The sequence below is a fragment of the Cherax quadricarinatus genome, chromosome 87 (assembly GCF_038502225.1).
Source record: "Cherax quadricarinatus isolate ZL_2023a chromosome 87, ASM3850222v1, whole genome shotgun sequence".
Classification (NCBI taxonomy): Eukaryota; Metazoa; Arthropoda; class Malacostraca; order Decapoda; family Parastacidae; genus Cherax; species Cherax quadricarinatus.
Genome location: NC_091378.1, coordinates 3,102,213 through 3,118,239, shown reverse-complemented (window position 1 = coordinate 3,118,239; position 16,027 = coordinate 3,102,213). Strand labels below are relative to the sequence as shown.

The 16,027-nt window shown below is 42.5% G+C and overlaps 1 protein-coding gene across 1 annotated transcript in view; it reads right to left on the bottom strand.

The window, feature by feature from the left end:
- LOC138855270 (tyrosine-protein kinase receptor-like) overlaps positions 1 to 16,027 on the bottom strand; it is a 129,830-nt gene that overhangs the window by 52,456 nt on the left and 61,347 nt on the right. The window contains exons 2-8 of the mRNA XM_070103773.1: positions 11,771 to 12,002; positions 5,987 to 6,114; positions 5,484 to 5,597; positions 4,594 to 4,749; positions 4,220 to 4,350; positions 2,053 to 2,225; positions 195 to 289 (exon numbers count right to left, since the gene is read on the bottom strand). Of these exons, the coding sequence (XP_069959874.1) occupies positions 195 to 289; positions 2,053 to 2,225; positions 4,220 to 4,350; positions 4,594 to 4,749; positions 5,484 to 5,597; positions 5,987 to 6,114; positions 11,771 to 12,002 (1,029 nt within the window). The remainder of the gene's footprint in view (positions 1 to 194; positions 290 to 2,052; positions 2,226 to 4,219; positions 4,351 to 4,593; positions 4,750 to 5,483; positions 5,598 to 5,986; positions 6,115 to 11,770; positions 12,003 to 16,027) is intronic.

Sequence of the window (16,027 nt, the reverse complement as noted above, 5' to 3'; positions counted from 1 at the left end):
CTGTGTAAAATTTACAAGTATTGCGTAAAATCGTCAGGTATTGTGTAAGATCGATAGAAATTGTGTAAAATCGACAGAAACTGTGTAAAATCGTCAGGTATTGTGTAAAATTGATAGAAAATGTGTAAGATCGATAGGAATTGTGTAAAATCGACAGGAGGTACACTAGGGTCGACATTTCACTTGAAACTCACCTCTGCCGAAGCATTCTGGTGACAAGGAGAAGTCGTCGAACCCCATGTCACCTCTGAACCTTGAACCTCTCACGTTCGATACCAGAATTTTATACCTGAACCAGTAAAAAGGACAAAATTATACCATACAAGAGGATGTCATATATATATATATATATATATATATATATATATATATATATATATATATATATATATATATATATATATATATATATATATATATATATATATGCAATAAGATCACAGTAAACAATAATGAATTCAAATTTAAAATTTACAGAAAACCTACAAATAACTGTTCCTATGTCCACTATTATTCCTCGCATCAAGATAGAGTCAAACTGTCTGTTTTCTCATCAATGTTTTTGAGAGCTTTACGAATTTGTAGTCCTGAGTTCATAGATGAGGAAATATCCAAAATTTATGAAATAGGTAATGATTTAAAATACCCAAGAAATGTAATTGATAAATCTTTTAAAGTTGCTAGGAACACTTTTTATAATCCAAAAAAGGGCAACCAGCCTTATTCAACTAAAAATATGTTGGTTCTCCTTACCATGAAAACTTGGTTGATATGCCTTCCTTCTTCTTAAGATTTTTAATATTAAAGTTGTATTCAAAAATCTTGATACAGTAAAAAAAACTTTTGATTAAGAATTCCCCTCAAAATGCTGATGGATGTGTCTATAAGATTCCTTATAAAATTTGCGATAAAGTTTATTACAGGTCAAACTGGTAAAAATCTCGAACTAAGATTAAAACAACAAAAATATAGCATTAGAACTGGACAAGATTCCAATGCTCTATTTATTCATGTAAGAGATTTTAACCATCCAATTGATTTTCAAAAAGTTGAGAAAGTAGTATCAAGCAAGTCCATGGTCGACAGGAATATAATTGAATCTTGTTTCATAAAAGCAGTTTTGACAATAATATGAATATTTCCTTTGGTTTATATAAATTAGATCCATTTATAATTAATAGAATTTGGGTAGAATTTAATAATACACTGGACAAATAAATAACTTGGGGGTGAGTTTTGCAAAGGACCTGTCCAAGTTGGCTCGCCGCGCGTCACGTGTTTAACCGTTGTGGGGTCTGATAGTGAGGTGCTGGCCGACCCCTTATATAGCTTCCTTGGATGCTTCACCTTTCATAGTTCCTTGATAATGTGAGTAGTCACGAAAGCGCTTGGAATTTCTCTATTCTTTCAGAGTGGTTGTTTTGCATATATATATATATATATATATATATATATATATATATATATATATATATATATATATATATATATATATATATATATATTTGTAAATAATTTCACCTATAGAAACAGAATTTCAAGAGACTAATTGATCTGTATATTTCGACTTCCTTCTGGGATCCTCTTCAGCAGATGTATATGTGTATATTTCGAAGAAATCTCAATAAAACGCGTGACTACAAATATATGATGATATCACAGTGAAAATGGCTAAATGAAACCTGAGCGCTTTCATGTGCTTACACATCTTCACAGGAAATAGGAAGAAATGGCAAGAGAAGCCTATTTGAAATGTTAAACCCTGAAGTGACACATTTTAAAATGAGCTTCTCTTGCCTCTTCTTCCTATTTCCCCTGAAGATGTGTGTAAACACATGAAAGTGCTCAATTTTTATTTCATATTTTCACTGTGATATTTTTTTTTACCTGTGTATACATGTAATAATTTCACAGTAAACAGGTGATATCACAATATACAAAATAACCACTGTGGAAAAAAATAGTGACAAATCACTATTTTTCACAGTGGTTATTCTGCATATATATATAAATGTGGAATATATGTAGGTGAGAAAGAGGGCAAGGAGATACCTGTAGCGTATGTCAGTGGGCAAGGTGTGTGTAAGTCGCTGCCAGTCCTTGCCCTGGTCTCCTGTGAACTGGTCTATGTGGTGGACTTTACCCTTCATGTTGGGCACGTCCTCCCAGGCCTTGATGATCATGCTGCCTTGGTTACGACCCAGCTTGTGGAAGTACAGGCGCAGCTGCAATAGTGGTGAGGAACATTGGTATGAGGTGTGTATTATGGTGTGTGGTATGAGGTGTGTGGTATGAAGGTTGTGTGGTATTGAAGGATGTGTGGTATGAAGGTTGTGTGGTATGGTGAGTGGTATGAAGGTTGCACACACACACACACACACACACACACACACACACACACACACACACACACACACACACACACCTGCATACACACACTCATGTTTACTTAACCTCCACCTGTCAGTCACTGCTGACTGCCTGTCAGCCTGGTCAGCAGTTCACCTGTGTGACTGTCATTCTTGTGACTATCTTCTTAGACTGTGTGATATACTCAGCGCTCTTATGATGGAACTTTATAAGGGAACTTAGAAGGGAACTTTAAATGGGAACTTTATAAAGGGAACTTAGAAGGGAACTTTATAAAGAGAATTTATAAGGTCTGATTGTGGAGGAAGGGATCTGATTGCCCTGAGTGGTTTCAGAGTAAGGTCAGCTTGACGGACCAAAGGAGCTGTCATGGACCCTGGTCTGAGACCTGCTGATCTTTAGTGGCCTTGCTTTATTTTTGAGGAAAAAAACTGTTTCTGCTTGCAATGTGTTGCTGCTGCTTCTCTGCTGCCAGTTCAGCAGCTGAACGAGTCGACGCACCTGGAGCTAGTGTCTACACCGGCTCATTAGCGCCTCACACAGGTGTGTGTTTGTGTGTGTGTGTGTGTGTGTGTGTGTGTGTGTGTGTGTGTGTGTGTGTGTGTGTGTGTGTGTGTGTGTGTGTGTGTGTGTGTGTCAGAATCTATCACTCTCCACCTGCTCGTTGTCGTGTGCACTCAGTGCGCAGGTTCACTCTTCAATGGGTGACGTTCGCTAGGTATTCAACTCTCACACTTCTGTCCTCAACTACACACATCCTGACCAACACTACACATCCTGACCCACATTACACACATCCTGACCCACACTACACACATCCTGACCCAAATTACACACATCCTGACCCACACTACACACATCCTGACACACATTACACACATCCTGGCCCCACACTTCACACATCCTGACCCACACTACACACATCCTGACCCACATTACACATCCTGACCCACACTACACACATCCTGACCCCACAGTACACACATCCTGACCCACACTACACATATCCTGATCCACACTACACACATCCTGACCCCACAGTACACACATTCTGACCCACACTACACACATCCTGGCCCACACTACGCACATTCTGACCCACACTTCACACATCCCGACCCACATTACACATCCTGACTCACACTACACACATCCTGACCCACACTACACACATCCTGACTCCACAGTACACACATCTTGACTCGCACTACACACATCCTGACCCCACAGTACACACATCCTGACTCACATTACACACATCCTGACCCACACTACACACATCCTGACCCACAGTACACACATTCTGACCCACACTACACACATCCTGACCCACACTACTCACATTCTGACCCACACTACACACATCCTGGCCCACACTACACACATCCCGACCCACACTACACACATCCTGACCCACACTACACACATCCTGACCCACACTACACACACTGACCCACACTACACACATTCTGACCCACACTACACACAGCCTGACCCACACTACACACATTCTGACCCACACTACACACAGCCTGACGCACACTACACACATTCTGACCCACACTACACACACTGACCCACACAACACACATTCTGACCCACACTACACACAGCCTGACGCACACTACACACATTCTGACCCACACTACACACAGCCTGACGCACACTACACACATTCTGACCCACACTACACAGCCTGACCCACACTACACACATTCTGACCCACACTACACACATCCTGACCCACACTACACACATCCTACCCACATTACACATCCTGACCCACACTACACACATTCTGACCCACACTACACACATCCTGACCCACACTACACACATCCTAACTTACCTTACAAGACTGGAAGTATGGGGACTCCCTGTTGCCATGGTAACATGGTGGTGGATTGAAAAATGGGGACTCAATCACACCATGATCGCCCAAGTTGCCAATCTGAGGCAGCTCACTCAGGATATACCAGCCTATTGGTGCAAGCACGAAGCATAAGATCAATAATAATATTAACTATATATATATATATATATATATATATATATATATATATATATATATATATATATATATATATATATATATATATATATATATATATCATGGAAGTACATATTAGTACGTCAGAGTACATGGGAGTACAAGGATTAGGACAGCATTAGGACCTAGACTTGCCCACTGAGATAATCAGACAAGGACTCCTGACTGCTCACCAGAGAGGTTCTTGAAGGTGTGGTCGTGAGAGGGACCGGTTCGATCTTTCTCGGTGGGACCTCTGTGTCTCTTGAAGTCCAACTGGTCGTCCTCGATATTTCGCCAGCCACACCAGCCACTCTCGAAGTCACAGCGGGACCCTTCAGGCTCGAACTCTGCCACAGAAAGCGGGAGACAATATCAGCTAAATCAACCACACTGTAACACCAGCTGGGTTACTAGCACCGTAACACCAGCTGGGTTACTAGCACTGTAACACCAGCTGGATTACTAGCACCGTAACGCCAACTGGGTTATTAGCACCGTAACCCCAGCAGGTTTACTAGCACCGTAACATAAGCTGGGCTACCAGCACCGTAACCTTTCTAGAGAGTGCAGGTTCAGGGCCCTCAGTCTATCCTCATAGGGAAGATTTTAGATACAAGGGATTAACTTTGTCATCCTCATCTGTACGTTTTCCAGTGCATTTATATCCATTCTGTAATACGGTGACCAGAACTGTGCATCATAATCTATATGAGGCCTAAACAAGGATATAAAGAGTTGAAGAACAACCTGAGGACTTCTGTTATTTATACTTCTAGATATGAAGCCAAGGATTCTGTTAGCTTTATTGAGAACACTTATGCACTGTCGTCTTGGTTTTAGTTTACTGCTAACCAGAACTCCTAAATCCTTTTCGCAATCAGTAATATTAAGATCTACATTATTTAGTTTATATGTGGCATGGTTATTATCCTTTCCTTCATTTAGAACTTTGCATTTATCTATGCAGTTTAATATAGACAAATGCAAAGTTCTAAATGTTTGAAAGGATAATAACCATGCCACATATAAGTTCAAATATGTGAGTACACACAAGGTAGTCAGCAGAGTACAAACTACTCACCACACACTGCTTCGTCCTCACCGTTGGGACAGTCCCTGGTAATGTCACAGATGTGATCCCTCAGCACACACTGACCTGTGGTACATCTTACTCCTTGGCACGGACCCGTCGACTCTGCAGACAGATATCACAGTCTCCTATTAGCGGACAGGAGACCGAACTCACACACAATTAACACTTATTATCCAATACGAGGCTAGGAAAAACACTCACAACACCGTGGCTAAAATCCTCAGTGAAGTGAACGATAAGACAAGACAAAATAGAGGATAAGTGATCCTCTCCAATTTTAGCTAAGAAAATAATTTACTTCTCCCCTCAACTATATATATATATATTATATATATATATATATATATATATATATATATATATATATATATATACATATATATATATATATATATATATATATATATATATATATATATATATATATATATATATATATATATATATATATATATATATAAAAGTGAGGAGGACGTACGGGGGAGACTTACCAAAACATTCCACCAATCTGATGTTGTCAATGGCTACATGTGTTGGCTTGTGGCTTCCCAGCATCACCTCGATGCCCAGACGGAAGGGCTTGTTGATCTTTCCGATGTACGAGGATAACCTCTTCCACCTGGGGGAAAGAGAGTGAAAGATACAGAGAGTGTTAGAGAGAGAGAGAGAGAGAGAGATAGATAGATAGATAGATAGAGAGAGAGAGAGATAGATAGAGAGAGAGAGAGAGAGAGAGAGAGAGAGAGAGAGAGAGAGAGAGAGAGAGAGAGAGAGAGAGAGAGAGAGAGAGAGAGAGAGAGAGAGAGAGAGAGAGAGAGAGAGAGAGAGAGAGAGAGAGAGAGAGAGAGAGAGAGAGAGAGAGAGAGAGAGAGAGAGAGAGAGAGAGAGAGAGAGAGAGCTACACTGTGTGTTGTACACTTTATCTGTGCACTCGTTGCACTTCCATCCACCTGCAGATACACACCTCTTATGCCAGTAACTACGAAGTTATAACCCAGAACACGTAATGAAGATCGCAGTGCACAGAACGTCAAACAGGTTACTTTAACACACAGGCGCCAATAACTCTCCTCAGGAAGCACTTGGGTAATCAGATTTGGTGCCAATCAGATGCTTATCAGAAGCTTTGTAAATGACTCTGTAGGGTAAACTGGAGTTCCGCTAAAAGGGAGGCCTATGAGAGCATAGGCTGGAGTAACTATTTCACATTCCTCATTACTCCTCATTTTTAAGAATGAGAAGAATGAGATATACATACAATTGAACCCCTGCAGACACTTTACCTTCCAATATACCACAAATTACACTTGCTTTGGTTTACATGTTTGTTATAGTGTTTTTTTGTTTGTGGTTGTGTTTTACGTATTTATGGTGTTTTTCTTCTTTATTTTTGTGTTTTTTCGTGGTTTTTTAATTGTCATTTACCTGTGTGTTATTTTATTTTACGTCTATGATATGGTGTTTTGTTTTTATTGCTCTCTTTGACTTGTTTTTTTTATTGTTTTACTGTGGTTTATACATCTTTCTTGCTGTGTTTTATGTGTTTTTTTTACATACAGATTTCAAGTGTTGAGAACTGGGCTAAGCACTGATAAAACGGCAGGGTTTATAAACCTTACAAAAACATTACAGAAACATAAACAGTACAAAAACATTACAGACACATATACGTATAAACATTACAAAAACACAAACACTATGCAAATTTTGCAACGTTACAAAAAACATATGTAAATACTACAACTCACCTATAAAAACTACATAAGTATCTATATAAATTATCAAAATGTAAACATTACCGACTTATATACATCGTGCTGCTAAAGAACAGTACAGTAGCTTGTGTTTACGTCGGAGATTAAGTGTTTTTGTCAAGATTTAAATGATGGTATATGTTGGGTGTGTGTACTCACCTATTTGTGGTTGCAGGGTTCGAGTCATATCTCCTGGCCCCGCCTCTTCACTGTGTGTGTGTGTGTGTGTGTGTGTGTGTGTGTGTGTGTGTGTGTGTGTGTGTGTGTGTGTGTGTGTGTGTATTACCAGTTCACGTTACCAGTTCTCTTTTCTTACGTATCTAGTTCTGAAGCTGTGTATGGTATCTATGAGAAGAGCCTTTATCTCTCTGAAGATCTTGTATTGCCTGTCTTCCCAGAATCAAACCTGATTAACCCCATCCCTTCCACTCCCCAGGCGCTGTATGACCCTTTCGGGTTTAGGGATTCCTCATTAATATAATAATGATAATAACTGTAACATATAATATTTATGCTGATAATAATAATAATAATAATTAAAATAATAATAATAATAATAATAATAATAATAATAATAATAATAATAATAATAATAATAACAATAATAATAATAATAATAATAATAAGAAGAAGAATCATTTGGTTCTGGTCTCCCATGTTACAACTAACCTAACCTAACCTAACCTAACCTAACCTAACCTAACCTAACCTAACCTAACCTAACATTACCTTACACTATTCCTAAAACTCACACTCGCTCCCCAGTCTCAACATGCGAATATAAGAAAGGAGGAACACTGCAGGAGGCCTACAGGCCCATGCTAGGCAGGTCCTTCTCAAACCCAACTCCACTAGCAAAAATATTTGCCCAACTTATTTTCAGTGTTACCCAGAAACCCACTGAAACTGAAAGCCACTGACAGTCTGGTACACTGTCCCTTCCTTCATCACTTGTGAACCATCAGCTACACTCACTCTACACTACACACCCACTAGAGAAAAAAAGCGGGTGTCTTCACTGATGAAAGCCACCAGTGGCTTTCTTCAGTCCTATATAACAGAGATAGTGGAAGAAATGGAGAGGTAATTTTGGGGCTTTCAGTCCCTCCGTCTATCTGGTTACTGATTTTACAAAAAAAGCAGCCTAAAAAAAGTCAGTGTATCTCCACCTGTCCGTGAGGAAAGTGTCTCATTAGCGGCGGGGCTCCCAGCATGCGAAATAAGCAACGTGTTTGCCATTGAGTGAGAACACAATGTGATGCAGACATTCTCAAATACGAGAGAAGTTTTTTTGAGGCTCCTTACTGATAAAGAAGATAGAACAAGCTTCAACTGGGAGACAATCTTTTACTCTACGTAAAGCTTTATCGAGTCACGTGAAATGTTGTGCCAGAGAAAGCTTCTCAGTATCTCCCGCATTTTACCACTGTTGTCGGTACGCTAATTGTATCAAATCTATAATACTATTTTTGTAAATGCCTCGATGTTGCCTTGCCATTCAGTGTCCAAAAGATCTGATGGGTCTGGTTGCCCAAATTACGTGTTCTCTGGTAAAAAAAAAATGGCACCCATAAATATTCGTGGGTTCCCATAAGTACATTTGGAGTGACGATGTTTCTAGGACCGAAACATTTGAATACAATGCCCTGCTGTCTGCTTTTTAGTGTCTGGAATGTTCTCTGTATGCCCAAGGAATGAAGTTCGATGCCCGAATGATGATGCACTTCTACAGCTGCGAAGGATTGGAACTATTCAGTGTCCACTGGATAAAAGTCCTTTGCATGCCCCAAGGATGCAAGTATATTTAAATATACCCAAAAATGGCAATCCTGAATGCCCAAACGAAGAAGTGTCTTTAGAATACCTCCAAAAATGAAGTGCATTTATGGCCCCCAAGAAGCCTTTTAATGCCCAAAGACTGAGATTCCTCAGTAACCACAGAATAAAAAGCCCTTTGCATACCAATAAGGGTAAAATTCTTGACCCCGTAAGGTATTTCAATAGTCAGGAAGGGTACCATTTATCTCGCGGAAAAAAAATCCATTAGGACTTATAAACTCCAATTTTGACAAATCATTTCACCCATGAATGGAGCCTTTTCAAGCATTTGGAAAATTCCCTTTCCCCCATTCATGGGTTGAAAAGTTGCACCAATTAAGAACTTCAACGGAAGCAGGCACTTCCCTCAGTGGCAGACGCTGTTGCACCTCTAGTTTGCACCAATTTATCTTGGTTCTGCCTGGCACAATAGCACCCTGGTGAGTGACACAGTTGACACTATCTCTCCCCTCCTGCTGTCTGTCGCTATCAGTCCTTCAAGACACAAGGTTATCTGCCTGATGAACTTATTCCACCTCTAAATTGACAGGATGGGACCACCTCTACTAGTAGTCAAGAGAAAGCCAAACACTTTGCTGCTAAGATGCGAGTTACTGATCCAGTAAGGAGCTCTCATTGGCTAGCTGCAAGAACTGTGTTAAAGTTGTCGGCGGTGATAATAATGCAGGAGAAGGTGCAATTTCTTCTTAAATCGCTGGAAGGAGAAAAGGCTGTTGGCCCAGACAAGTTGAGCCCAAGATTGTTGAGAAGATGTGCAGACCAGCTAGCAGCACCTCTAACTCGCAACTTTCAGCACTGCCTAGTACAGTGTAAATGGCCCTCTCTATGGAAAGAGGCAAATGTAGTCCCTGTTCACAAAAAGAAGAGCAGAGCAGAAATCAGCAGCTACAGACCAGTGTCACTCCTGTCAATCACTGGTAAGATCCTTGAGACAATAACCTCATGGAAAATGACAGTTTTCTGACCACTACTCACTTCTTTGTAACTGTCAATATGACTTCAGAAAAGGTTACTCTACCGCTGATCTGTTGCTAAACCTCTCCACTAAGTGGCACCAGTCACTGGATGAATCCAAAGTCAGCTGTGTGGTAGCACTGGACATTGTTGGTGCTTTCGACCGAGTGTGGCACCAGGGCCTCGTGGCAAAACTGCAAGCACTGGGAATTGCAGGCTCTACACTATGTCTCCTCAGTGATTACCTTCAGAGTAGATCTCTAAGTATACTCCTCTTTGGGACAGAGTCAGCAAAACATCCGATTGGGGCAAGTGTTCCACAGGGAACCGTACTTGGGCCATTATTATGGAATGTCTACTTCAATGATCTTTTTCATCTCATCCCAGAATCCCATGCATATGCAGATGACTATTCTCTGACATCTACTTATCCAAGAGAGGAAATGCCAGCTGCGCTAAGCTACATCAGTTACCAGCTAAGAGCTAAATCAGCTTGGGGTAAACGATGGCAGGTAACATTTGCTCCTGAGCAAACTCAAATGATGATCGTCTCTAGGCACCATGATGGTAACGCCAGAGAAGTGGTAAGTATGAATGGGAGAGTGTTGATACCCGGGGAAGAAGTTGATATCCTTGGAATGAAATTTGACTCCAAGCAAACCATGAAGAACCAAGTTGTAAATCTTGCAAACAAGGCAGCACTTCGACTTATCTCGCATCTGCTCGACAGTAGGAGTTGCAAGATTCTTACCAGGCACAAGTACGCTCACACCTTGAGTATGCTCCACTTTCTTAGACTGCCTGCCTGCCCATCTCATCTGCGACTTCTTGACAAAGTGGAGAACAGAGCAAGACGTATCATCTCTCGTCTGGACCCATCCTGGATAGATCTGTCATTTCAGCAGAGCCTTCAACACAGGAGGGATGTGTGTGGCCTTACTGTTATGTACAAGGCCAATATTGTCAAAGTACCACACTTGCATCCACTCCGAGGAGAGCAAAAAGTGAGTTTCTATACCACAAGACGGGCAGCCAGCAACAACTACACTATGACTGTAACCTTCTCCAGAACATCACTTTATCTAATATCATTTACTCCCAGGATGACTCGAGTCTTGAACATGTTCATACAGCATAATGATATTAACGAAATAAAGTCAGTTGATCAAATGAAATTTCTAGCCCACAGATGGCTCCAACTTCATCCTGTTCCATATTAGTATGTTTCTTAACAGTAAAAATGAGCTGATGTAAGTAACAGCTCTTAGCTTGTAAATACAGTTAGGAATCCTTAACCTGACCTTGTAAAACCCTGTGTAAAGAGAGAGAGAGGGAGAGAGAGAGAGAGAGAGAGAGAGAGAGAGAGAGAGAGAGAGAGAGAGAGAGAGAGTTCCCTGGATCAAGAGCTATTGAGCTGATTCATGGTACGTCTTTTGAAGAGGTTAAATTTGATGCTGAAGGAATGGGGGGTCGTTGAATAAGACGTTGAAAGAGGATTCTATAATAAGACATAGAGATAGGAGGAGAATTCTTGAATAAGACGTATAAAAACGAGGAGAATTAATGAATAAGACGTAGAAATAGGATGAGAATTCTTGAATAAGACGTAAAATAGGAGGAGTAGTCTTGAATAAGACGTAGAAAGAGGAGGAGTATTCTTGAAAGAGACGTAAATGGAGGATGAGGCAGAGGGGTCATTCAATTAGAAGTTGAGAGAGCAGTACTCACTCAGGACTAGTTTTGTTAAGGTTGACAGTGTCGACAACTGTGGTGATGCTGGTGAAGTTGCCGTTTTCCAGCAGCACCTTGATGACGTTCGAAACGTCGTGCTTCTTCCAGACGTTATAGTCTGCCTCAAGGCGACACCTTTCCCCGCTCTCTTCCAGCCAAGGTGACTTGATCTGTCTGGTGTTGTTGGTGTTGGTGGAGCTCAGGAAAACGCCCAGGTACAGGAAGTGTCCTGTGGGAGGGAAGTACACAAGTGTTACTACACACAGCAATCACCCAGGTAGAGGAAGTGTTCTGTGGGAGGGAAGTACACACCTGTGTACTTCCCTCCCATATATTTAAAATTTTAAGGGAGGTCGGCCTATTCGGCTTATTAGGCATAGATATATATATATATATATATATATATATATATATATATATATATATATATATATATATATATATATATATATATATATATATATATATATATATAATATTAATAACACCCATCCTAGGGTGCCACCAATCCCAGGGTGCCACCCATCCCAGAGTGCCACCCACCTCATGGTGCTACCCACCTGCTTCGCTTCATCCTAATCACTGCACACTATAATAAACCCAGTTTAAGCAAGACTTTATTTACCCTAATTTTCTGTCCGTCTCTATCTCTCTGTCTCCTCACTAATACACCCTCACACACCCTCACACACACCCTCACACACCCTTACACATCCTTACACACCCTTACACTCCCTCACACATCCTTACATACCTTCACACACCCTCAGACATCTCACACACCCTCATACATCCTCACACACCCTCACACATCTTACACACCCTCACACACCCTCACGCATCCTTACACACCCTCACACACCCTCACACATCCTTACATACCTTCACACACCCTCAGACCCTCTCACACCTCCTCACGCACCCTCACACGCCCTCACACACCCTCACACATCCTTACACACCCTCACACTCCCTCACACATCCTCACATACCTTCACACCCTCAGACACCCTCACTCATCCTCACACATCCTTACACATCCTCACACACCCTCACACATCCTTACATACCTTCACACACCCTCGGACACCCTCACACCTCCTCACGCACCCTCACACGCCCTCACACACCCTCACACATTCTTACACACCCTCACACTCCCTCACACATCCTTACATACCTTCACACACCCTCAGACACCCTCACTCATCCTCACACATCCTTACACATCCTCACACACCCTCACACATCCTTACATACCTTCACACACCCTCAGACACCCTCACACCTCCTCACGCACCCTCACACACCCTCACACGTCTTCACACACCCTCACACTCCCTCACACATCCTTACACACCTTCACACTTCCTCACACACCCTCACATACACACACACACACACACACACACACACTCACACACCACTTCGACCATTCTTCTGGCACATCTTAAGACCTCTCAGAGGCACTGAGTGACATTGGCACTCTGCCTTCATAAGTCCTGACGTCAAAGTGCCAACCTCCAAGTAAATCTTGGCACCACTGCCATCACTGCTTCGTAAACAGGCACTCAAATTATACATATATACATACATCCATACACACACACACACACACACACATACATACATACATTATATATATATATATAAATTATTTAGAAATGCAGGTCTCTGATCAGACAGGCTGTTGAGTTGCCTGTGACATGCGTACACAGGAAGGATTGAAACTTGAGTATGGGATGTGGAGAGATGGGTAGGTTTATTATATTTGTCAGAGGGGATGTTGCGTGTGAAGGATCACATGGGTTGGTATGAGAGGGTGGTTGGTGGTGGTTGGTGGTGGTTGGTGGTGGTTGGTGGTGGTTGGTGGTGGTTGGTGGTGGTTGGTGGTGGTTGGTGGTGGTTGGTGGTGGTGGTGGTGGTAGTGATGATAGTGGTAGTTGCAGTACTGATGGTCTTGTGGTGGTAGTGGTAGTTATAGTAGTGCTGGTGTTGTGGTGGTAGTGGTGGTGGTGATGGCAGAAGTAAACAGCTGTTACGAGTGGTTGGTGGCACCCAATTGGCTCTGTGCCATCACACACGAGGCAGCTCTCTCTCTCTCTCTCTCTCTCTCTCAAATACACACACACACAGTGATGTAGTGGAGGCAGGTTCCATACATAGCTTTAAGAAGAGGTATGATAAAGCTCATTGGGCAGGGAGAGAGTGGACCTAGTAGCGACCAGTAAAGGCGCAGGGCCAGGAGCTGTGAATAGTCCCTTGCAAGTACAATTAGGTGAGTATACACACACACACACACACACACACACACACACACACACAGCTGGCCATCCCTACATTGCTTCAATTACCAACATTTGCCGCAGCACCACCACCCCCTACAACCACCACCACTACCATCACCACCATTACTATTTACAACAATTTAGTACATTTCCCTCTAGAATATGCATATATATATATATATATATATATATATATATATATATATATATATATATATATATATATATATATATATATATATACAAAACAAAGCGACGGTCTGGAGTTTTGAGACTCTCTGACCGCGGGCTCAATCCCGCCCGTGGTATGGTCTCTTTCGTGTTGCTGTCAACACATCATCAGGAACTTGCAAAATTGGAGAAAAGAGGAGGACGTCCAAGGAAGTATGTGCCCAGAGGACAGTCTTCACGAAAATTTGTGTATGCAATAATTTCGCAAAAATCATTCTGAACCTAACGAAGAAAAATATATTTCATTGTGTTTGTTTATTACTGAATTATTGTAAACTTATCTAAAATATATTTAGTTGGGTTAGGCTAAATTAAATTGCGCTTGTTATAATAAGGTCAGGTAAGTTTTCTAGGGTTCTTTTGCTACAAATTTTTTATTTTTTACACTAATGTAAATGAAAAAAATATATCTTTGAACGTATAAGAGAAAATTTTAGAAAATACTTAATTTTAAATAAGTTCTTGTTAATTGACTAATTTTACCTTTTCGGTACGAGAGTGTCAGCAGTGAGAGTGTCAGCAGTGAGAGTGTCAGCAGTGAGAGTGTCAGCAGTGAGAGTGTCAGCAGTGAGAGTGTCAGGCGGTGAGTGTCAGCGGTGTGAGGTGTCAGGCGGTGAAGGTATCAGGCGGTGAGTGTCAGCGGTGGGAGTGTCAGGCAGGTGAGGTGTCAGCGGTGAGTGTCCGGCGGTGTGGTGTCGGCGGTGAGTGTCAGGCGGTGGAGTGTCAGCGGTGGAGGTGTCAGGCGGTCAGAGTGTCAGCGGTGAGTGTCAGGCGGTGAGGTGTCAGCGGAGGTGAGGCGTCAACGGTGAGGTGTCAGGCGGTGAGGTGTCAGGCGGAGGGGTGTCAGGCGGTGAGAGGTGTCAGCGGTGAGGTGTCAGGCGGTGAGGTGTCAGGCGGTGAAGAGTGTCAGCGGTAGAGGTGTCCAGCGGTGAGTGGCGTCGGCGGTGGAGTGTCAGTAGGTGAGTGACAGCAGGTGTGGTGTCAGCGGTGGGAGGTGTCAGCGGTGGAGTGTCAGCGGTGAGGTGTCAGCGGTAGGAGTGTCAGCGGTGGAGGTGTCAGCGGTGAGGTGTCAGGCGGATGAGGTGTCGGCGGTGAGGTGTCAGCAGTAAGAGTGTCAGCAGTGAGAGTGTCAGCAGTGAGAATGTGTCAGCAGTGAGAGTGCCAGGCAGGTGGGTGTCAGACAGGTGGGTGTCAGCCAGGTGGGTGTCAGGCAGGTGGGTGTCAGGCAGGTGGGTGTCAGGCAGGTGAGAGTGCCAGCAGTGAGAATGTGTCAGCAGAGTGAGTGTCAGTAGAGTGTGCCAGCAGAATGAATGTGTCAGCAGAGTGTGTGTCAGCATAGTGAGAGTGTGTCAGCACTGAGAGTGTCAGCTAGGTATGGTCTCTTTAAGTTGCGTGGGGGGAGTGGTGCCAACCCTTCCCCCATTTAAACCCACCAGAGAGGGGGAAGCGCCCCTCCTCTCCAGTATAAACCAAGTTTCAACCCTACTCACTAAACCTGTCCTACCTCAGTAAGTAGGTACCCAGCAGTAAGTAGGTATTCAGCAGTAAGTACCCAGCAGTAAGTAGATACCCAGCAGTAAGGAGATATCCAGCAGTAAGTAGGTACCCAGCAGTAAGTAGGTACCCAGCGGTAAGTAGGTACCTGGTGGCTGCTAGTAGTTGGTGGCATCCTGGGGGAGGGGCAGCAGGAACCCAGTAATCCACACACTGCCTGGCTTAACTGGGATTTTCTGGG